The 23,487-nt window shown below is 38.1% G+C and overlaps 1 protein-coding gene across 1 annotated transcript; it reads left to right on the top strand.

The window, feature by feature from the left end:
- Positions 1 to 710: 710 nt before the first annotated feature.
- SEC22B (SEC22 homolog B, vesicle trafficking protein) lies at positions 711 to 22,881 on the top strand. Its single transcript, XM_069602405.1, has 5 exons — positions 711 to 1,100; positions 10,227 to 10,336; positions 15,622 to 15,782; positions 17,395 to 17,541; positions 20,915 to 22,881. The coding sequence occupies exons 1-5, from the start codon at positions 1,026 to 1,028 to the stop codon at positions 21,067 to 21,069; spliced, it is 648 nt and encodes a 215-aa protein (XP_069458506.1). The 5' UTR covers positions 711 to 1,025; the 3' UTR covers positions 21,070 to 22,881.
- The last annotated feature ends 606 nt before the right edge of the window (positions 22,882 to 23,487 follow it).

The following is a 23,487-nucleotide window of genomic DNA, read 5'->3' as shown; positions in this document are numbered from 1 at the left end:
GAGGACAGGTTTTGGAGTTCAACAGCTCAAATCCTAGTCCCATTACTACTAGCTGTGTCATTGTGGAAAAATTACTCTCTGAAGTTTTTTCTTTAACTACAAAGTGGGGACCTACACTTTCTCAGTATATAATCACAAATATCCTGAGAGGCAGATAATATTCTCATATTAGAGATGGGGGCAGCAAAGGAAAAAGCGATGGTAACATTTACTCAGGTGGAGTTGTCTAGAGGTTTCTCCAATGGGGAGTAAATGAAGAGTTACTGGAAGTTTTGCAAGACTGTCCTGCTGCCTATAATGATAGATCGCAGCTTTCGGCAGGGTGACTGATCTAGGTAATTTCTGAGATCCTGTAATATGATCACTTACTCACATATGCAATTGATACTTTTTACCAGAATCTGTTTAAGGACCTGGGCATACAGCATACACAAGCAAAAAAAAAAAAAAAACCCATATAATACACACACACACACACACACACAAACACAAAGAACTCTGCCTAAAAATATAAAAATACAGAAAATAATTTGTGCTGGATATACAACATATAAAACAAAAAAATAAATATGAAAATATATCATCTGATTGTCAGGTTTTTCATATACCCTTTCATCTAAGTACCCAATAACTCCTGCCTTCCTTCCCAGCCCTCTCCCCCAACTTAAAGTATCAGAAACTAGAAAATTCTATTTCAGTTTGTATGCCACGCCCTCTCACGGGTCAAGGCTTATTCAAAGCTGGAAATCCAGAAAAGTGGCCTGGGCCTTGGGAGTTTCTGCAGGTGTAAGGAGAGATCCCGGAACTAGTGTTCCGGTAGTTGTGGTTCCCGATGGGAAGCCAATTCTGGGGACCGGTAGTGGGGAGCGCTGGAGCTTGTTTCCGGCCACCTCAGCGGGAAGCGGAGACGCGAGTAGCTGGGTCTTCGGCAGCTGAGGTAGAGGTTTAACTGTTGTCCCGGCGGAGCAAGTCGAGACACATCTACGGCCGTCTGGGCCAGTGCTGGGTCTCCGTAGCCTGTAAAGATGGTGTTGCTCACGATGATCGCCCGAGTGGCGGACGGGCTCCCGTTGGCCGCCTCGATGCAGGAGGACGAACAGGTGAGCTGGTAGATCCTTAGGACCCCAAGTTCGTGCCAGAGCGCTATGCTGTCCGCCCCGGATTCCTTGTTAGGACGCGGGAGACCCCTGAGTCTTCCCAGGCGTTTCTGACTTCTCTGAAGTGCGTTTTCTCTTTTGACAGGGGAGAAGACTACCTGGAGAAAAGTAACCTTTGCTGAAGGCGGGGGTAGATTTTTATGTTACCTATTTCTTATTAGAAAAACACTCCGGAGAAGGGATAGGTTTGGCTAATTGTGATCATCCAGTGTTCTGTAATTCTTTATAGACTCTGCTAAAATCCAGGATTTCTAATTTTTTTGCTGTTAATAAGGCTGACAGGTCCTGGGGAAAATCAGCTCCTAGTTCTTTAACTTCTTTCTGTAGCACCTGATCCTTGACCCAGCTTGCTGACATCTATTGAAAGCAGATGAGGTAATATTGCCACATATATGCACCTGTTTGAAGTTCAGTATCGTGCTTTCTTTCCCAGTTATGTCCAATTCCCACCTCCTTCAGTGAGCCTTACTAAATTCTTACTGTTGCAGTTATGACCCCTGTGTTATATTTCTATAATGCCTTGTACTTTTGCCTTTGTCTTTCAATAAATTAAATTTCCTAGCAGGCAGATGACAAGTCTTAGTCATTTTTGTATTTCCCATAGCTTTTACAATAGCAGTTTTAGTATAATAGGTGCTCAAAAATATGTTGCATTGATTAAAACAAACAAAAAAAAGTCCCAGAAAAAAGCCCTAGATAGCTTCACAGGAAGAGGCTTTGTGCCTTAAAATCACAAGGCAAATTTCTGGTGTGAGTCCAGTTCCTGAAATAAGGTTGGGGAATTCTGGAAGAAAGGAGGCTGAGAATGAAATTTATATAATTTATTTAAATTTGTTTAAAGTGGTCAACTTTCTTTTACTTTCTTATACAAGTAATTTAAAAAACAAGGCCTAAAAAAAGTTGAGTGCTAGAAAAAAAATATTTTGCGCATTTTTTAACCTTCCATTCATATATTCATAAAAAAACCAACTCTCATTAAGCACATCAGGTGTGCCAAGCATGGTGTTCATTCAGGGGCTTAGGGAACATAGTCCCTACTTTCTTGGAGCTTACAGTTTAGTGGAGAAGCCAGATCACTAACAAATAACTGTAATGTAGATAATTGCTGTAGAAGAGGAAGAAGTTTCTGTGATTGAACATGGAAAAGGTATCTAAATTGATTTTCGGACATCAGGAAAATCTTCTGCAAAGGAATGACATCCAAGCCAATATTAGTGTCTCCTAATTGAGAAAGCTTCTATTTGGTTATATGCCCTTTTAGGTTTGATTTGCAAATACGTTTACTTTAACTTTTATGAGAACAACGATACAGATTGTGAAGTTGTTGTGTTGCTTAGTAGGTTATGCTGAGTGAAATATTTTCTATTCACTGCACAAAACAAAGTCTAAGCTGATATAAAATCTGAAAAATATAGCATGCCCTGAACTTTGAATTGTGAAGTATTTTTCTCTTCTCCAGCATTAAACATTTTCTTGGACTATGCAGAAGGAGTGAAATTATTAAAATGAATGCAAAACATGATTTGAAACAAAGGAGATGGTGTAAGGAAATTTTCCTTGAAGGATATGTAGTTTGACTAAGAAATAGTTTTTGCAAGGGAACCGAAATCTGGTCAGTTTTCCAACTATTGCTTTGAATTCCAGTGTGGGCAAAGAATATAAAGTAGATCTGAAAGTCTGAATATCAGTAGGCCCTTATTCTTTGCCTTGACACTTTATTGAAAAAATTAGTTGGTTATACTGTGTGTTTCTTAATTCCAAATTAGGTATCAGTCTACCAAGATGGGTTCCTTTGTTTAATTGAAAAGGAAAGATATTTTACACAAAAATATTTTTATGATTATAATTCTGTAGTGATTTCCTTTAGCAGTTTTGACTTTGAATGATAACGTCCTTTCTAAACTTTTAACATCTGCAAAAATATAAATCTTTGACTTATTTTTTACTATTGAAATAGAGCACTGTATATTTAGAGAGAGTGCCTATACTGCATGCTGAGTAGCTTCAGTTGTGTCCAACTCTTTGTGACCCTATGGGCTGTAGCCTTTCACTCTCCTCTGTCCATGGGATTCTCTAGGCAAGAATACTAGAATGGATTGCTATGCCCTATTCCAGGGAAATCTTTCTGACCTAGGGATTGAACTTGTGTCTCTTATGTCTCCTGCATTGGTGGGTGGGTTCCTTAGCACTAAGCACCACCTAGGAAGCCCATAGAGTGCCTGCTATATACCAACCATTCCACTAAGTCTGTTTAATGCATGATTTCATTTAGTCTTCATACAAGCTATTGTTGTTTAGTTGCTAAGTCGTGTCTGATTCTTTGTGACCCCATGGACTGTAGCCTGCCAGGTTCCTCTGTCCATGGGATTTCCCCAGCAAGAGTACTGCAGTGGATTGCCATTTCCTCCTCCAGAGAGTCTCCCTGACCCAGGGATCGAATCCATGTCCCCTGCATTGGCAGGCAGATTCTATATTGCTGAGCCACCAGGGAAGCCCTTATATCAACTACTAGGATGGGTACTTTTATTATCTACATTTATAGATAAGGAAGCGCTGAGGCTAAGAGAAGAAAAGTCTCTTTAAGTCACACAGCAAAAATAGTACAACGGAATTTTTCACCAGGATTCCTTCCTTACCCTTCCCCTCCCTTCTTCCCTCCATCCTTTTTGCCCCTTCCTTTCTTCCTTATTAACCTACAACCACTGTGTTAGTTCCAGGTGCCTAACATAGTGATTTGATACTTCTGTCATCAGGGTTTTTTAACTTTGGCACGTTTGACATTTTGGAATGGATAATTCTTTGTTGTGGGAAAACTGTCCTATGCATTGGTGGATGTCTAGCTGTATCCATGGCCTCTGCACCTTATATACCAGTAGCACGACCACCACTCTCCCTCCAGTTTGACAACCAAAAATATTTCCTGACATTGTTGCATGTCATCTTTGGGGAGGATAGGCAAAGTCACCCTTGGTTGAGAACCACTGTTTTGGTTTTTAAAAGAAATTTTTAATTGAGGTATAGTTGATTCACAGTGTATAAGTTTCAGGTGTAAAGCATAGAGATTCACAGTTTTTAAAGGTTAGACTCCATTAGTAGTTATTGTAAAATATTGGCTATATTCTTTAAGCTGTACAGTATACTCTTGTAGCTGCTTATTTACTTTATACATAAGTAGTTTGTACCTCTTAATCCTCTACCCCTAGTGTGCCCTTCCTTCCTTCCCTCTCCTCACTGGTAACCACTAGTTTGTTCCTTTTAATCCACATCTGATTCTACACTGGAGCCTTAGTACCTAACTGTTACACTTTACTGCTTTGTTCTAAGATATTTTAATAATGTGTTTACTTCTTGGGAGTCTGGAAATTGCTTTTTAAGAAATGGATATCTTGATCAAATAGTTTTATAGTTAAGTATCTTAATTGTCCAGGCCAAATATATTCTTTCAGTTATTTACATTGATAATGGATGCTATATTTTAGGTAGTTGCTCCATGCTAGTCCCTATACAAACTGTCTTGTTACTGTAGATGAACAGTTATTCAAGTAATACAATAGAGCTTTTATTTTTTAAGATACAGAATACCTTATGCACTGTTTTCTCTATGCTTTAGCTAGAAATACAGGCCTAAGGTAGAGAGATGAACTTTTCCAGACTACGCTAAGTGATACTCTGTTTCTTCCTTTGTGATGTATTTCTCCTTTTCAGATGTTTGCAGTTTCTTTGCCTTTCTGTTCTACCTCAAAATACACCCTGTTGTCGTCTTTCATTACGTCTCAGCTCTGTGGACTTGAAGACAGTGTAGATGTAACTGAGTACAGAGCAGGGAACTCCAAGAGGCAGATGGTCTGTTGTACTGTTAAATTGACACACTCCCCCAGTCACTGAGGGTTGATTAATCATCTTATTGTTATTGCTGTTAGAGAAAGATGGTTGGTTCTTGGTGATGCTGGCCTTTGATCAGTAGAGCTTAACAGGGATTTAAAAATGATAAGGGCTTAGCTAAACATTATTGTAAAGACAAAAGATGGCATTTGATACAACTACAGCAGTCATAAAGTGAAAGTCACTCAGTTGTGTATGACTGTTTGTGACCCCATGGTCTGTAGCCCATCAGGTTCTTCTGTCCATGGAATTCTCCAGGCAAGAATAGTTGGAGTGGGTTGCCATTACCTTCTCCAGGGGATCTTCCCGACCCAGGGGTTGAACTTGGGTCTCTTGCATTGCAGGCAGATTCTTTACCATCTGAGCCATCAGGAAAGCCCACCAGCAGTCCTAGGTAACAGCAATAAAAAGGATTGTGGTTGTGTGGCAGTTTACTGCCCTGTGCCTCCTATATTTTATGTACAGAATCGCATCCTAAATACACTAATGATCTCAAGTTAGCTTCAGAATTTGTGAATACTTCCACATCCACTTTATTATTGGATTGCTAACAGCTGTCTTTCCTTTACACTGTGTACAAGTTTCATCAGGTCTGTTTTAGACGAAGTAGAAAACAGAATTAGGACATCTAATTAACTATTTTTAGATAGGCTAGCTGACTGTGGGCCCTTTGTGACTGTAATCTTAAAAGCAAACCAAGGGTTTATCTCTAAAGCCATGATTATGTTGTTATGTGAGATCTATCAATAGTTCAGAGCTGACATGTAGTCTTGAGCATTTCCCATGAATTAGATTTGATATTAAATAGAAAGATACCACTTGGAATGTCGCTCGACCATCACAGAAGAAATTTTAATTGTAGAGGTTGTATAGCATGCATAGGAGTAGGAACTTCAGGGGTAGACTGCCTGGGCACAAATCCTAGCCCCTCCCTTACTGGCCCCAAGTGCAGATATGCAACAAGTAGACATTGATGAATGAATAATTTTCTCAATATAAAGTTAATTTGTGACTGTTGTAGAAAATTCAGTAAATACAAAAGGACCAAGAAGTTAATGGTGTTTTGTTTTTTTTTTTACTAAAGTAGTGGTAAAATTAAGTAATCCCTACTTAAATTATACCCACTTGGTATCTAACCTTAATCTTTGCGTATGTGTTTAAAATTAAATAATGGGTAATAACTGTAAGACTGTTCCACCTAATTTTTTCACATAGTGTATAATGAAGGTCTGCTCATATCATTAAATATTACACATCATTTTGATGGTTCTGTAGTATTCTAGTATGTAAATATATTCCGTATGTTATGTCACCCATCCCCTATCCTGTTATTGAACTGTTTTTTGTTTTTGTATGTTGTTGTAGTTGTTTGCTTAACACATATATGATGTTTATGTATACTTTCAAAGATGTAGAATTGTTAGATAAAACCCTGTGCAAAATTTTATGATTTCTAATACATATTGTCAGAATGACTACCAGAAAGATTGTGCCAGCATCGTTTCCCAGGAATGGCGATGCTAACTGAACCAGCAGTGTAAAATGTTGGTTGGTATGTCATAATTCCTATGCAGATATGTCCCCAGTATTGTACGTTGGCATCATTGCTTTGTTCGTTGTAAATTCCTGAAATCGTAGCATGCTTTTGGCCATAGTCTCTGTGTTTCTCTCAGATTGCAGTAATGTTTACGATGCCTCTTATAAAGTCAAAGGATTTGTACCAATCTTCATTTGACCAACAGTTTTTTGCCATTTTTTAAAAATTGAAGTGTAGTTGGTTTATAATATGTTAGTTTCACACTTAGAATATAGTGCTTCAGTATCTTTATAGATTATACTTCATTTTAAGTTGTTATAAAATACCATTATTCCCTGTGCTGCACAATATATCCATGTATCTTATTTATTTTATACATAGTAGTTGTACGTCTTAATCACCCCTACCCCTGTCTTGCCCTTCTTCCTTTCCTTCTCCCTAATGGTAGCCACTAGTTTGTTCTCTGTATCTGTGAGTCTGTTTCTGATTTGTTATATTCTTTTTATTTTTTAGATTCCACATATAAGGGATAACATACAGTATTTGTCTTTCTCTCTCTGACTTATTTCACTAGGCATAATACCCTCTCTGTCCATCCATGTTGTTGCAAATGGTGGCATTTCATTTGCCATTTATTTATTTAACCATTTCCTTTAAAGGGCTCCCCTGCCTTCAGCTGTCAGAAAACTTACATTTAGCTTTTATGGTTGTAGTTATTTTACTGATACTAATGTCTGAGTCCTGCCTCCAAAACACTGATTTAATTGGGTTTGGGGTGCAGATTGAGCAGGAATAGTGTTTTTTAAGATCCCCAGGTGATTCTAGTGTGAAGCCAAAGTTGAAAATCATTGATCTATGTTGGTATTATTTCTTGGCGCTTTAATAGCTAAGGTTTGATCCCTGGGTCAGTAAGATCCCTTGGAGAAGGGCATGGCAACCCACTCTAGTATTCTTGCCTGGAGAATCCCATGGACAGAGGAGCCTTGTGGGCTACAGTCCATGGGGTCACAAAGAGTTGGACATGACTGAGCAACTAACACACTTTTAGTAGCCTCTGCAGCTTTATTTGCATCCCTCGTATCTATTATCTTCCCTGGTGGTCAGAGGTTAAAGCATCTGCCTCCAATGCGGGAGACCCGGGTTCCATCCTTGGGTCGGGAAGATCCCCTGGAAAAGGAAATGTCAACCCACTCCAGTATTCTTGCCTGGAGAATCCCTTGGACGGAGGAGCCTGGTAGGCTACAGTCCACAGGGTTGCGAAGAGTCAGACACGACTGATGCCACATAACAACATTGCTTAAGCAAACAGATTGACTCTACCACTCAAATTTAGGAACATAAGATATTGGCATTAGTTCAAAGCATGTGATGGTATTCACTCTCCCTAACTGGCTGGCCAGTCATGAGAAAAGCAATATATATATATTAGCATTATTGTCTAATACAATAATGTTACTATATATTATACTCTTAATTATTACAAAGTGTTATTAATATATAACAATATATATGGTAATGTAGGAGTATTTCTCAAGCAAACAGGCTTATAATAAGTCATTGCCATAAAAACAGTTAAACTACAAATCAATACTTCTAATGGTCTCTGCTTGACTCCCCTGGTTCGCCTCATAATTATTTATTTCCTTATTTATATTGAAATTTCCAGCTCACCATTTATTTTATTTTATTTTGAGTTATGATTGACATATACCATTATATTAGTTTCAGATGTACAATACGATTCAGTATTTGTAGATACCGTGAAATCACCACAGTAAGTCTAGTTACCCTCCATCATGAAAAAATAGTTATGAAAATGTTTATTCTTTTTTTTTCTGGTGATGCAGACATGTTTTACTCTCTTAGCAACTTTCAAATACGTAATCCTGTATTATTAACTACAGTCCCCATGCTGAACATTGTATCCCCATGACCTATTTTATAATTGGAAGTTTGTGCTTTTTGATTCCCTTTACCCGTTTGGCCTACCGCCCCACCCACCTCCCCTCTGGCAGTCACCAGTCCATTCTCTCTGAGCTTGTGTTTTGAGCAAGATGCCACTCTTTTTTAATGGCTGAATACTATCCCACTGTGTATATATACTGCATCTTTTTTATCCTTTCATCTATTGAACACTTATTATAGATTATTTTCATATCTTGGCTGTTGTAAATAATGCTGCAGTGAGCATAGCTTAGGGTGCATATATCTTCTTAATGTAGTGTTTAATTTTCTTCAGATAAATACCTAGAAGTTGAATTGCCGAATCATGCAGTAGTTCTGTTTTTAATTTTTTTGAGGGAACCCCCCATACTTTTTCCATTTGGGCTGCACCAATTTACATTCCTTCCAACAGTGCACAAGGGTTCCCTTTTCTCCACACCCTCACCAACGCTTGTTATATCTTGTCCTTTTGATAATAGTCATTTTAACAGGATGAGGTGATAACCTCAGTGTGCATTTCTAGTTCACTATTCTAAATATAGCTTAAAATCCTATATTTCTACATTTGTTTATCTGCCAGTTACATAATTTTATCTTTGCTTCCTTGTTTCTATTCTCAGTTCAGTGGATCGCTGTGATCCACTAAGTTTTCCTTTGTACTCTCTCATAGTTAGGCCTTAGGTCCAATCCCTGGGAGAAACCGGTATACTTTTCTATTTAAACGTTTAGTTATTAAGCATCTACCAAGGAGAGACTGTGGTATATCTTTCAATTCAGAATAAATAATCTAAAATAAAATAATTCCTTCCCATCACACGGCAGAAGTTGTTTATTTTCCCCAGTATGTAGATGAATAAAGTATATTTGTTTCTCACTCTTCATGTACTTCTTTTCCATTTTTGTCTACTAGGTTATTGAGGTATGATTTTCTCCTTTTGAAATGACTCTGCTATTTCCCCCAGTAGACTTTTTCCTCTCTTTAAAAAAAAAAGAAAATTGTGAAATCATTTAGAAATTGTTTGGGGAAATATTGCCTGTAATTCTGTCATCCAAATGTTACTATTTTCATTTTTTTATGAACATATCCTTGCTATCCAGACATTTGCATTCCAAACTTGGAAACCAAATAGATTTATTTAGTAAAGGATATCTTGACTTTCTAATCTTCATCCTTTCTCTTACTTGTTTTTACCTAGTTGCAGTTACAGTGTTCATAGTAATGTACAGTGATGGGTGCACACATTTAGTTTTGCTTATACATCAAATACTGTAACACTTTATGGAAGATTTTGCATGATATTTCAGCATAAAAAGGAGATTCATTGTGTCTGTCTTTCCAGGACTTTCCTCTGAGTATAGAACATGTTGTGTGATTCTGTGCTAGTAACCATGCAAGTGAAGTGGGTTAGGAGGAGGGCACTGACCTCATAGTGGAAATGGATTCAGCAAGTACCTTAAATGCAGTTGAGGATTATATTTTTGCTTTTTAGAAAATAACTGATGTGATTTTGTTGAGAAACTCAGGGTTTGGGCTCCCTTTTTTCTCTGAAAGTAGGCCACTTTTATTTTGTTAAATCTTATTAATGTTATTAACCTGTAAACGAAGGGCCTTATTTATATAGCGTCCTCAAAATATGATACTTCTTACCAATTATTACTGTTTTTTTTTTTGTGGAACATTCTTAAATGAAGGTGTCTTCTTTCAGTCTGGCCGGGACCTTCAACAGTACCAGAGTCAGGCTAAGCAGCTCTTTCGAAAGTTGAATGAACAGTCCCCTACCAGATGCACCTTGGAAGCTGGTGCCATGACTTTTCAGTGAGTATAATCTTGATTTCTTCGTGATCATTTAAGTATGAAATACAGTAATTATTTGTAATTACACCTGAGAAGAATGGTAACTTTTTTCAAACAAAAAGGTAACTTTGAAAATAGAGTCACTCTATGGAGGCAACTTTCTTGGCTCTAATTCTGTAAAACTGAAATCTTGGTTTCTGTATTCAGTTTGTGTACAGTAATTCACTCTGTTATCTTGTGTCCAGTAATGCTGTATGTATCATGCAGTAATAGATAACTTTTGCTTTGGGAGCTTCTTAGAGCCAGACACACATAGATTAGTACCCTTGCTTAAACGTTTACTGACACTGTAATCTTGAGCAACTCACATATATTTCACTAGGCCTCAGTTACCTCTAAAATAGGGAATCATAGTTTTGTTAGGTTTATGAGAGAATCCCTGTATATCACTTAACATTTTGTCTGGCACATAGAGAATAGTTCAATTCAGTCGCTCAGTCGTGTCCGACTCTTTGCGATACCATGAATTGCAGCACGCCAGGCCTCCCTGTCCATCACCATCTCCCGGAGTTCACTCAGACTCACGTCCATTGAGTCCGTGATGCCATCCAGCCATCTCATCCTCGGTCGTCCCCTTTTCCTCCTGCCCCCAATCCCTCCCAGCATCAGGGTCCTTTCCAATGAGTCAACTCTTCACATGAGGTGGCCAAAGTACTGGAGTTTAGCTTCAACATCATTCCTTCCAAAGAAATCCCAGGACTGATCTCCTTCAGAATGGACTGGATGGATCTCCTTGCTGTCCAAGTGCCTCTCAAGAGTCTTCTGCAACACCACAGTTCAAAAGCATCAATTCTTCGGCACTCAGCTTTCTTCACAGTCCAACTCTCACATCCATACATGACCACAGGAAAAACCATTGCCTTGACTAGACGGACCTTAGTCGGCAAAGTAATGTCTCTGCTTTTGAATATGCTATCTAGGTTGCTCATAACTTTTCTTCCAAGGAGTAAGTGTCTTTTAATTTCATGGCTGCAGTCACCATCTGCAGTGATTTTGGAGCCCCCAAAAATAAAGTCTGACACTGTTTCCACTGTTTACCCATCTATTTGCCATGAAGTGATGGGACCAGATGCCATGATCTTCATTTTCTGAATGTTGAGCTTTAAGCCAAACTTTTCGCTCTCCTCTTTCACTTTCATCAAGAGGCTTTTTAGCTCTTCACTTTCTGCCATAAGGGTGGTGTCATCTGCATATCTGAAGTTATTGATATTTCTCCCGGCAATTTTGATTCCAGCTCGTGTTTCTTCCAGTCCAGCATTTCTCATGATGTACTCTGCATAGAAGTTAAATAAGCAGGCTGAAAATATACAGCCTTGACGTACTCCTTTTCCTATTTGGAACCAGTCTGTTGTTCCATGTCCAGTTCTAACTGTTGCTTCCTGACCTGCATACAGATTCCTCAAGAGGCAGGTTAGGTGGTCTGGTATCCCCGTCTCTTTCAGAATTTTCCACAGTTTATTATGATCCACACAGTCAAAGGCTTTGGCATAGTCAATAAACCAGAAATAGATGTTTTTCGGAACTCTCTTGCTTTTTCCATGATCCAGCAGATGTTGGCAATTTGATCTCAGGTTCCTCTGCCTTTTCTAAAACCAGCTTGAACGTCAGGGAGTTCACGGTTCACATATTGCTGAAGCCTGGCTTGGAGAATTTTGAGCATTACTTTACTAGCATGTGAGATGAGTGCAATAGGTATCATTTATTATTTAGAGAAAAGAAAATTATAAAAGATAATTTAGGAGCATCTAACCAGTGGTTGAAGGGCATGGCAACCCATTCCAATATGCTTGCCTGGGAAATCCCATAGACAGAGGAGCCTGGCAGGATACAATCCATGGGGTTGCAAAGAGTCAGACATGACAGCATCTGTACAACAACAACAAATCAGTGGTTGTAGACAATGCATACAGCTGAGAGAGGGATCAAAGGGACTTTATTGGGTCTCAAATTACCTACAAATAATTGGTATTAAGTGTTTAATTATATGTCAAGTTTGAAGGTGCTAAAACAGGCAGGATTAAAAAAGAAAAAAGAGGACAAGAAGATCAGAGGAAAATAAGAAAGGAAAAGCTAAATAATCCTTAGTATCTTAGGAGCTCAGATACTGAGATAATATAGACCTGGGAAGAACCTATTGTGTTTAACTCGAATAACCAAGCTTCTACTCATCAAGAACAAGCAAACAAGTATACAGAATCAAAACTGAAACAAGACTCTGGCCTATTGGTTGAGAAAATAGTGAACATTAGGTTTTGTAAGTTATTTCAACATTAAATAATGTTCAGTTCAGTTCAGTTGCTCAGTGGTGTCCGACTCTTTGTGACCCCATGGACCACAGCACACCAGGTCTCCCTGTCCATCACCAACTCCCAGAGTTTACCCAAACTGATGTCCATTGAGTCGGTGATGCCATCCAACCATCTCATCCTCTGTCGTCCCCTTCTCGTCCTGCCTTCAGTCTTTCCCAGCATCAAGGTCTTTTCAAATGAGTCAGCTTTCCACATCAGGTGCCCAAAGTATTGGAGTATCAGCTTCAACATCAGTCCTTCCGATGGACACTCAGGACTAATCTCCTTTAGGATGGACTGGTTGGATCTCCTCGCAGTCCAAGGGACTCTCAAGAGTCTTCTCCAACACCACAGTTCAAAAGCATCAATTCTTTGGTGCTCAGCTTTCTTTATAGTCCAACTCTCGCATCCATACATCACCACTGGAAAAACCATAGCCTTGACTAAACGGACCTTTGTTGGCAAAGTAATGTCTCTGCTTTTTAATATGCTGTCTAGGTTGGTTATAACTTTCCTTTCACATTATTTCCTTTCTAAATAACGTTCAGTTCAGTTCAGTCTCTCAGTCGTGTCCGACTCTTTGCAACCCCATGAATCACAGCACGCCAGGCCTCCCTGTCCATCACCAACTCCTGGAGTTCACTCAAACTCATGTCCATCGAGTCAGTGATGCCATCCAGCCATCTCATCCTCTGTCGTCCCCTTCTCCTCCTGCCCCCAATCCCTCCCAGCATCAGGGTCTTTTCCAATGACTCAATTCTCCACATGAGGTGGCCAAAGTATAGGAGTTTCAGCTTCAGCATTAGTCCTTCCAGTGAACACCCAGGACTGATCTTCTTTAGGATGGACTGGTTGGATCTCCTTGTAGTCCAAGGGACTCTCAAGAGTCTTCTCCAACACCACAGTTCAAAAGCATCAATTCTTCGGCACTCAGCTTTCTTCACAGTCCAACTCTCACATCCATACATGACCACTGGAAAAACTATAGCCTTGACCAGACAGACTTTTGTTGGCAAAGTAATATCTCTGCTTTTGAATATGCTATCTAGGTTAGTCATAACTTTCCTTCCAAGGAGTAAGCATCTTTTAATTTCATGGCTACAGTCACCATCTGCAGTGATTTTGGAGCCCACAAAAATAAAGTCTGACACTGTTTCCACTGTTTCCCCATCTATTTCCCGTGAAGTGATGGGACCGGGTGCCATGATCTTAGTTTTCTGAATGTTCAGCTTTAAGCCAACTTTTTCACTCTCCTGTTTCACTTTCATCAAGAGGCTTTTGAATTCCTCTTCACTTTCTGCCATAAGGTGATGTCATCTGCATATCTGAGGTTACTGTTATTTCTCCCAGCAATCTTGATTCCAGCTTGTGCTTCTTCCAGCCCAGCATTTCTCATGATGTACTCTGCATATAAGTTAAATAAGCAGGGTAACAATATACAGCCTTGACGTACTCCTTTTCCTATTTGGAACCAGTCTGTTGTTCCATGTCCAGTTCTAACTGTTGCTTCCTGACCTGCATATAGGTTTCTCAAGAGGCAGGTCAGGTGGTCTGGTATTCCCATCTCTTGCAGAATTTTCCATAGTTTAGAGATGCTCAATTATAATGTAGTATTTTTTATCTTTACTATGGGTTAGGAACAAATGACCTAGGAAAGATCTCATGGAATTGAAAAGAAATTTTCTTCTGCCTCCTTCTTTATAATCTTATCTCTTTCCTTATTTGCATCTAAGAGCTGTTTGCTAAAGATGTATTCTTTGCCAGACCATGTATTAAGTCTTGCCTTTAATGTTCTTAGCTTGTCCTCTTATAGCAGAGAGAGACACATACGCAAACAACTTTGTGTATGTGCTATATGCAAGAAGTGCTATAGAGCAGAGAGAAGGAAGCAAGTTTTCAGGAAAGGGGACTCAACTCTGTGGAGTTCTAGGGTTCCTTAGGAGCCACATAGAAAGGACAAGGGATGGGGGATGTGTGTAATGCTTTGGACCCTTAAACTCCTACTTAAACTATAAAACTTATGACTTTATTTGCTATACATATTGGTCTTCTGGATATAATTTTGGCTCAAATAAAGAGTGCTGTGGCTAAAAACTCATTTGAAAACCACTGAGTAGCCAGCCTCTTTCCGAAAATATCTCAGACATGCCGTAATATAGCCTCCTCCAGACTGCCAGGGACAATTTGATGGACATGAGTTTGGGCGAGCTCCGGCAGTTGGTGATGGACAAGGAAGCCTGGCATGCCGCAGTCCATGGGGTTGCAAAGAGCTGACTCTTTGACATGACTGAGTAACTGAACTGAACTGAAAGCTGCCAGGGAGCTCACTCTCAAAGAGGAATCAGTTCTGTTATTGAATAATTTGCAATTAATACAGAGTTCTTCTACCCTAGAAATTAGGAACTATTATTAGTCCTGAGATTGTTATTTTCTGTACCCAGTAATCATTGTGACATTAACTTCTAACTTTTTAGTGTTCACAGAAATTTCTAGTTCCACAATTCCTACAGATGATCAAAGGGCAGATGGAGTCACATCCTGAGTTTTCAAGAAAAAGTCTTAAGTATTAAGATATTTTAGTTGAAGAATTATGTAATGAATAAATATGTCTAAATACTCCTTTTGAAATATGCTTCTAATAATGGGAAGATGTTTGTTTTCTAATTCTAGTGATTTATGGTTTGTAATTGACTTTCTGATTTCATTATCCTCAGAGGCCTTGGGCTTGAATATTTTCAAGTTTGTATAAGGAATTTCCTGGTGGTCCAGTGGTTAGGACTCTGCCCTTCCCCTGCCAAGGACCTGGGTTTGATCCCTAGCAGGGAACTAAGATCCTGCAAGCCAGGTAGCATAGCCAAAAACAAAGTTTGTATGGCACCGAGAGTCTGTTTCAGACTGTTGGGAGTGTTATTAATCTACAACAATTTTTTCATGCTTTTTTAATTTTTGTCTCTTCAGTTACATTATTGAACAGGGAGTATGTTATTTGGTTCTGTGTGAAGCTGCCTTCCCTAAGAAGCTGGCTTTTGCCTACCTAGAAGATTTACACTCAGAATTTGATGAGCAGCATGGGAAGAAGGTGCCAACTGTGTCTAGACCCTACTCCTTTATTGAGTTTGGTAAGTTTTTGTGCCTTACTTCTCTACCAGGGGAGTAGACAATGCAGAGAAGCTATTGATATAGTTTGACTTTTTGTTTAAAGCTTGCCTACTAATGTTTTGGATTCTGCCTCCTCTCCTGTTCCATGTCTTTTTTCCTTTTGAGTGAATGAGGCTTCCTTCTCATAAGTATTAATAATTGTCTCTGGCCTTTCGATATTTTACCCATAGAGCTTGTTGCCCTTTGCTCTTTTTTGTAATTTGTTTTGATTCTTCATTAGGGTAAAAAAAACTGAAGATCCAGATTGACATGTAATTCCTGAGTTCTTCTTTTTCCCAATTCAGTGTCTTCACCCCCACACACCCATACACTCACAGTGAGACCCATTTTATGGAGATCAGAATTTGGAAATCAGAAAGAATGGTATTTTGTTTCTTTTAATAGAACAAGATGCTCTAATTTAAGTACTAAAAGATATCTGGTATTGGGGCACAACAGTTCCTACAGGCAAAAGTAGTGAGCAAGGGTGTCCATATTTGTACAAGAATTATAGAAAGACTCATTATTCCTCAGAGGTGGTAAAATATAGGATGGCAGCATATCAAAGGAAATGTCCTATAAGTAGAAGGGAGAACAAGTATGATTAGATTACATCATTGACATTTTTAGTTAAAAAAGAAACTGGTTTTGAATACTACCTCTGGATTTCTGAAGTGTTTCAAGTTTGCTAGATAAATGAGTCCTCTTGCTTTGTAGAAATAAAGAAAACGTATTATAGCAAAGCATTACAGTGTTTCAAAACTAAACTCTACAAGTGCTAATTTTATCATGTCTGGTTTTGCAGTTTTTATTTTTGTAGGCAATAGGAGTTCAGTAAAGCCAAGAAAAAAATAAGACTGCTGTATCAAAGTCACACAGGAAATAGTTGGTATCCTCAAATTAGCTTAAAAGATTGTATACAGAGATATGAAAGGGTTATAGATGAACTGTAAGGTACAGTAACGTGAGACCAGTAGCATGGTAATTGTTATCAACCCTTGGCTTGCATGGATAAAAGCAGTTTCTGGAACTGGGAAGGAGAAAGTTTATAGAAAAGGCCAATTTCAAAGGAGCAGTAACTTTTGGTGGAGGAATACTACCAGCCCAAGATGACTTCTCAGGGAGGAGATAGAGGAATAAATCACTATCACTGTCCACTCATTCCCTACTCTTGGGGTGTCCTCTTTGGCTTAACCTAATTGGAAACTAGACAGCAAGGAACCCATTGATGTAATTCATGCAGGTTAGCTTCCCAAAGCAGAAAGCAGGGTGCAGAAGGGTGGGAGGAAGTTAAAGAGGCAAATAAAGGGAAGCCAATACACTATCTTAACATTTTAGCTAAAAGTTGAAAATATAATCTTTATTAATTTTTCTTTTCATAGTTTTATGATATGTAGACATTGGCAAACATGAATGAGCATGCAGTTTTGTAGTAATATTTTGGGAAACTCCCTGTCACACTTGATACTCATTCAAGAGTCTGGCTAATCATGGACAGTTCAGAACCAGGACTAAACTCAGAATATACTCTTACCTACTTCTTTGACGGACATGAAAGAAATTGTTATCAGTCACTTTTCTTCATCATTATAGATACCTACATTCAGAAAACCAAGAAGCTTTACATTGACAGTCGTGCTCGGAGAAACCTAGGCTCCATCAACACTGAACTGCAAGATGTGCAGAGAATCATGGTTGCGAATATTGAAGAAGTGTTACAACGGGGAGAAGCACTCTCAGGTATCTAAAAGCAGTACGAGTCTTATGAGCAAGTGGTTCTTATTCCATAGGCAAGGGTAGCTTATTTGGGGTTACCATTTATGCTGTCAGATTCTATCTAGTATTATTAAGAATTCATTTCTCCAAAATGGATTATATTACAAGCTTCCAATATGATATGTTTCTTCCTAGTGTGGTTAGTTTCTATTGAGTTGGAACAGTGTAAAGTCTCATTCCATGTAAGAAACAATTACTGTTTCCCAGGTATTTACCAAATTAGATTAGTATTTATAGAAACACGTAAGGAAAACGAAAAGAAGAATGAGAGGACATTGTCAAAGGTTTATGGCAATGGTTTCATAAGTAGCTGCTCCAAGAGACTTTACTGCTGCCAGATCAACTGTTGTAAAATACCATTTCCTCAAGGCGTTCCTCTGCAGAAAAACTGAGACCTGTGACTACAAGATCTAGTCTGGTCTCAACTTACTTTTCATTCATCCAGTCATTATTAATTGAATACTCATAATGTGCAAGGTGGGCTTCCCCAGTGGCTCAGCATTTAAAAATGTGCCTGCAGTATGGGGGCCGCAGGAGACACAGGTTCGGTCCCTGGGTCAGAAAGATCCCCTGGAGGAGGAAATGGCAACCCACTCCAGTTTTCTTTCCTCTAGAATCCTGTGGACAGAGGAGCCTGGTGGGCTACATTCCATAGAGTCGCATAGAGTTGAACACAACTGAAGCCACTTAGCAGCCAATGTGCAAGGCACTGTATTCTCTGTTGTGGAAGATAAGGAGATTGCAAAAGTGTTTCATTCTCCCTGGTTCACAAACATTCCACCTCAGCCAGTTCAGTGTCTTTATCATCCTGGACCTTCCTTAGACTCTAGATAAGAACTGCCTCTATAAAGTAGCCTTCCCTGATCTGTACAGCCCCTTACGCATTAATCTCCTTACTCCTTCAAATTCTTAAAACACTTACATATTTTACGTAATGTAAAAAAGCATGTAATGTTTTTTAGCACATGGGGTATGTATATGTGTGTGTACTAATTTACCTAAAATATATAACTAATGTTTACGTGTTACCTAAGTGTTTAATGTGAGCATATACGCTGTTTTTTATCTATTTTATATACTTATTTTATTTCTTTCACAGTAATCATCACAGGTAGTTGCCTTAATGTATATTTTTAAAATTCAGCCTTGTTACATATTCATGATTAAATGCATGCATGCGAAATCACCTCAGTCATGTCCTACTCTTTGTGACCCCATGGACTGTAGCCCGCCAGGCTCCTCTGTCCTTGGGATTCTCCACGCAAGAGTACTGGAGTGGATTGCCATTCCCTTCTCCAATGAATAAATGGGTTTTCCTTTATTATGAACTTCAGATTTTAACCTTCATGTTTATAGTCAGCAATTGTCCCACTGTATATAGCTTCATACTCTTTAAACATCAGTTTTTGGATAAGTGAGTCTATATAAATTTTCATCATAGCGGACTCACAGGTTCTACTCAGGATAAAGTAAACCAGTATAGGAAACTTTTTTAAAGCCAAAATTTATATTTATTTATTTTTATTTTTTTAGTTTTTTATTTTTTAAATTTTAAAATCTTTAATTCTTACATGCGTTCCCAAACATGATAAACTGCTCAATTAATCAAGAGCATATGGGATTTCCTTCTAGTGCTTTGCTAATTGCTATAGTGTTGATATGCTGATAAAAACAAAGTACATTTTTACCCTTAAGAAATTTCATGTGATTAGTAAGATAAGGAACATTGTCACAGAGTAACAAATATCTGTTGAACATTTACATTGTGCTAGGCAATATGGTAAAGGGACTTTACATATATTTTATTTATTCTTTAGAGTAATCCCATGTGAAGTGGGTGGTATCAAACCAGTTTTACAGATAAAGAAGCAAAGACTCAGAAAAGTACTTCTCCAAGCAATAGCTTTGTTTTTATGATACCATGTGTTTCCAATGTTCATATGTAAAGAAATTCTCATAACTGTTGCTTACTTTATATGACCTAATATTTATTTCTCTTCCCAGTTTTTCTCAGCAGATTTAGATTCATTTAGCAAATACTTATTTATGGAGCACTGACTATATGCCAGATCCTGTTCTAGGCACTAAGAATATAGTAAGAAACACTGTAGTAGTTAAAAACCTCTGTCCAGTCTGTTAAACTGACCGCAAAGATTCCTTGCAGTATTGTCATGGCTATTTCTCATCCCTTAACTGTTTTTTTGCATGACAAGGTGCTTTTCTTACAGGACAAGTTACTAATTTCGAAATGGCTGACATGCCTGTGTTATTAAGTAATGCCACATTTCTCAATCAAAACCAGTCCCTATTAAGCAACTCCAAATAGTCCAAAAGCATTCTCCAAGGAAGACCAAATAGATTCAGATTGCAAAACAGTTTCTCAAAAATTTAAAGAAGTGAAAAGTTTGATTAGAAGTTATGCCAAACTGAGAGTTTGTTTTTATTATTAAAAATATGCCATATATTTTAAGCCCAGTTTAGCTTATGTGTATCTGGTTATTTCTCTAAGTGCTTTGTTAACAATTAAAAGAAGATAATGACATTACAAATGTTCGTATAGGGAAAAAAACTTTGCAGAAGATTCTAAAAAGCTTAATTTAGTATACATTGGTAGTTTTCTAGCACCTGTGATTGTATTTTCATTGTAATATAGCTTTCCTATGTCTGCTAAAATACAATTTCTGATAGTGTTATCTTCATAATAATAGTCTTTACCATCTGGAAAGTTTTAGAAATTTGGTAGTAGTCACTGTTGAGATACCGCTTAATACTCAGTGTCTGGTTCATTGAATTTTCTGGTTACCTGCATTTTTCATCTTACCTGGATTATCATTTGTCAAAATATGAGCGAATATGATTTAAACCATTAAGAGATTATGAAGATAGTTGCTATCAGCTAACGTTTATCAAGTGTTTACCATCATGTAGGCATTGTGCTCACTTTACAGATATCCTATGATATGGTTACTTTTATTGTATATTCCCTATTTTTATATACAAAGAAGTTGGGTCTTAGGCTGAGTTGCCCAGTATCATATGATTGGTACAGTGGAGATTTGAACTAGGGTCTGAGGCCAGACCCTGGACTCACTCTACAGCCTCAAGAATTTGAACATAAGTTGAACTGATTATTTGAAAATGCATTGTAGATTTTACAGTGCTTTGGGATCATGAATAAATCAGTGTATACAACCTTACCCTTAAAAAAAAAAAAAAGATAATTTCAGCTTCACGATTTGAAGTAGTGCTACTCATTTAGGTTATTTTTGTTCTTAATACGGTTGATAAAATACTTTAAAGCACTAATTAATGTTATTCTTTTTTTCCCTTTTGACAGCATTGGATTCGAAGGCTAACAATTTGTCCAGTCTGTCCAAGAAATACCGCCAGGATGCGAAGTACTTGAACATGCGTTCCACTTATGCCAAACTTGCAGCAGTAGCTGTATTTTTCATCATGTTAATAGTGTATGTGCGCTTCTGGTGGCTGTGAAGTAGTGAATCCAGTCACTGGCAAGGGAGAACCTATCACCCGACAGGTGTATGTTTTCAGGAAGCTGAGCGCACAGAGATGTGTATTAGAATCCAAGTGGAACTTCTGCCTCTAAAGACCTTGCAAGAAAAGACATGGCCTGAAAAGGAAAGGTTACACCTCATTTAATGAAGCTTAGCCCTATGTAGAAAGCGTCTTTCCGGGGCAGAGGCTTTCTCTGGGTGCTAAGCCATATACATTAGGGAACAGTAGATTGTTTTATTTGTTTTTTTTCCCCTTCCAGTGTTTTACATTTTTCAAACAGCACTGACTGGGGCATTCTCATTCTCTAATGGAGCTGTCAGTGAGATATGGCTTAACCAACCTATGCTAGCAAGTCTGAAATCCCTTCAGAGAAGGCAGCCCTTCAGGAAGTTTTTTGACTCTGTTTAATCAACATTCCTTTTGTTGGTGACATTTGTGATTTTCAGGAATCTGAGTTGTTTGATGGCCTTTTAAACAAGACTCCAGTATGTGAAGGTTAATTGCTGTGCTGCAAGATACCCTGTCTATTGGCCCCTGTAGGAAGTTAACCTTGTTTTTCATTTATGATAATTTGCTTATTGCACAATTGCTTTAGAGTTAAATGAATTAAATGAATTATATTAAGATGCCTTGAAATTATATTATAGCACTCCTTGATTAAGAAGCAAAAATGTTTTCTGTCATTTACTCTTAAAAGACTTAAAATTAGTTTGGGACATTCTTGATTTTATTTTTCTGCATCTGGTTTATATTAATATAAGAGTGAGTATAGCATATAGCCAGAGGCCCCTGACTTATTGGGAAGACAGGCCAGCTCATCACTACAGCTTTTTCCTCTTTCCTCACTTCTTCACTATGATTTTCCCCACTCTTCCTCCTGCCACAACTTGCTAAGGCTTTTTTAATTGCTCTGAGCCCTATAGTTTCATGTCCCATAACTATCCTCTCAGTACATTCTCAAATTTCAAAATGGAAGATAATCAGTTGCATAGTTAATTAAATTGAAATTTTTCAGAGCAACTACTCAAACTACTAAACATATTTATCTAAGAAAATCTGAGAGCACCTCATATCTGCTTCAGTTATGTAATTCCCTAAGAATGTTCTAGAGATAGGCAACTCATTTACAGTAGATTCTGTTAACAAATAAAAGTACCTGATTTTTCCCTTTTTTGCTCAGGGATAATGAGAATTTCCTTTTACCTTCTGAGGTAGAATTTTTTAAATGGGGAGAATAGGCCTTTTAAATATTGTCACAAGAGTCTACAATATAACCTCTAATTCCTACACATACTGCAAATATTTCTTTAAATTGTACAGGAAAATGAACCAAGTTCTTACTTCTTAAGATCTTTGGAAAGAACTTTAACCAGTAAGCAGTTTTATAACTCAGGATCATCAAATCTACTGTTCTGATTCCTGATAGAGGAAAAAAAAAAATCTTTTCTTTAAAACAAGGCAAGGAGAAATGCTTATTTTATTCCTGATAATTTATAGAACTAGAATAAAAATTTTTTCTTCCCACTTTGGACCTCTCTCTGCCAATTGGAGTTTTGTGCATGAAATAAGAAGTTACTTTTTATAGAGAATAAGTGCTTGAAGTCCCTAAAAGTCTTGTCCCTAAGTAATGATGTTGGTAATAAAAGCCTTTGAAAGGCTGAAAACCTAAATAGTAGTACCATAGCATTTGGTACTTCTGTAGAAGTGGAGAGTGAGTGGCAGCTCATTGTTGAGAGTTGCATGCTGCAACCAAATGGTCAGCAATGAAATAAATACTTCTAGAATGTTCCCTTCAGTGTGAAGCTTTGTTATCTACTATAGTTAATTTACATGCACATATTCTTCTAGATACATTCCTACCTAAATTCAGAGGGTTAATTAGAAAATGATATGGGGTGGGGGGTGAATAACAAAAGGATAAAGTAGGTTATGATTATGATGGCCAAAAATGAGAGAGCAGGACTGTCATAATATGGCTCCTATTTGTGTTCTTTATTGGAGGAAGTGGGAAGATCTACCTAGGTGGAATGAACCAGCAATCAAACAGACATCTAAAATAGAATGTGATAAATACAGTTCAGGGTTATCGACGGCACATTAAGAAAGGACACCTAATTTACTGTGACAAGGAGGATGGTAAGAGAAGGAGAGTGTGACTTCCCATATAGAGTCAGTGACTTGAGCAAAGTCATGAGTTAAAAGAATGAGGCGCATTTTGGGGGATCGTATTGCTTGGTTTGGGTTTCACTGGTGGCTCAGATGGTAAAGAATCTGCCTGCAGTGAGGGAGTTTGATTGTTGGGTCAGGAACATCCCCTGGAGAAGGGGATGTCGATTATGTCTTTGTCTTTGTGACCCATAGACTGTAGCCCACCAGGCTCCTCTGTCCATGGAA

This window comes from Ovis canadensis, chromosome 1, assembly GCF_042477335.2.
Source record: "Ovis canadensis isolate MfBH-ARS-UI-01 breed Bighorn chromosome 1, ARS-UI_OviCan_v2, whole genome shotgun sequence".
Classification (NCBI taxonomy): domain Eukaryota; kingdom Metazoa; phylum Chordata; class Mammalia; order Artiodactyla; family Bovidae; genus Ovis; species Ovis canadensis.
Note: the sequence above shows the minus strand (reverse complement) of the source record. Positions and strands in the feature narration are given on the sequence as shown.

What these genes read in the sequence shown, in the direction of transcription:
- SEC22B (XM_069602405.1), top strand. Translation starts at nt 1,026, where the DNA reads ATGGTGTTGCTCACGATGATCGCCCGAGTGGCGGACGGGCTCCCGTTG. An exon ending in GCTGGTGCCATGACTTTTCA is followed by an intron (nt 10,337 to 15,621) that starts GTGAGTATAATC and finishes TTGTCTCTTCAG; the next exon opens with TTACATTATTGAACAGGGAG. An exon ending in ACGGGGAGAAGCACTCTCAG is followed by an intron (nt 17,542 to 20,914) that starts GTATCTAAAAGC and finishes CCCTTTTGACAG; the next exon opens with CATTGGATTCGAAGGCTAAC.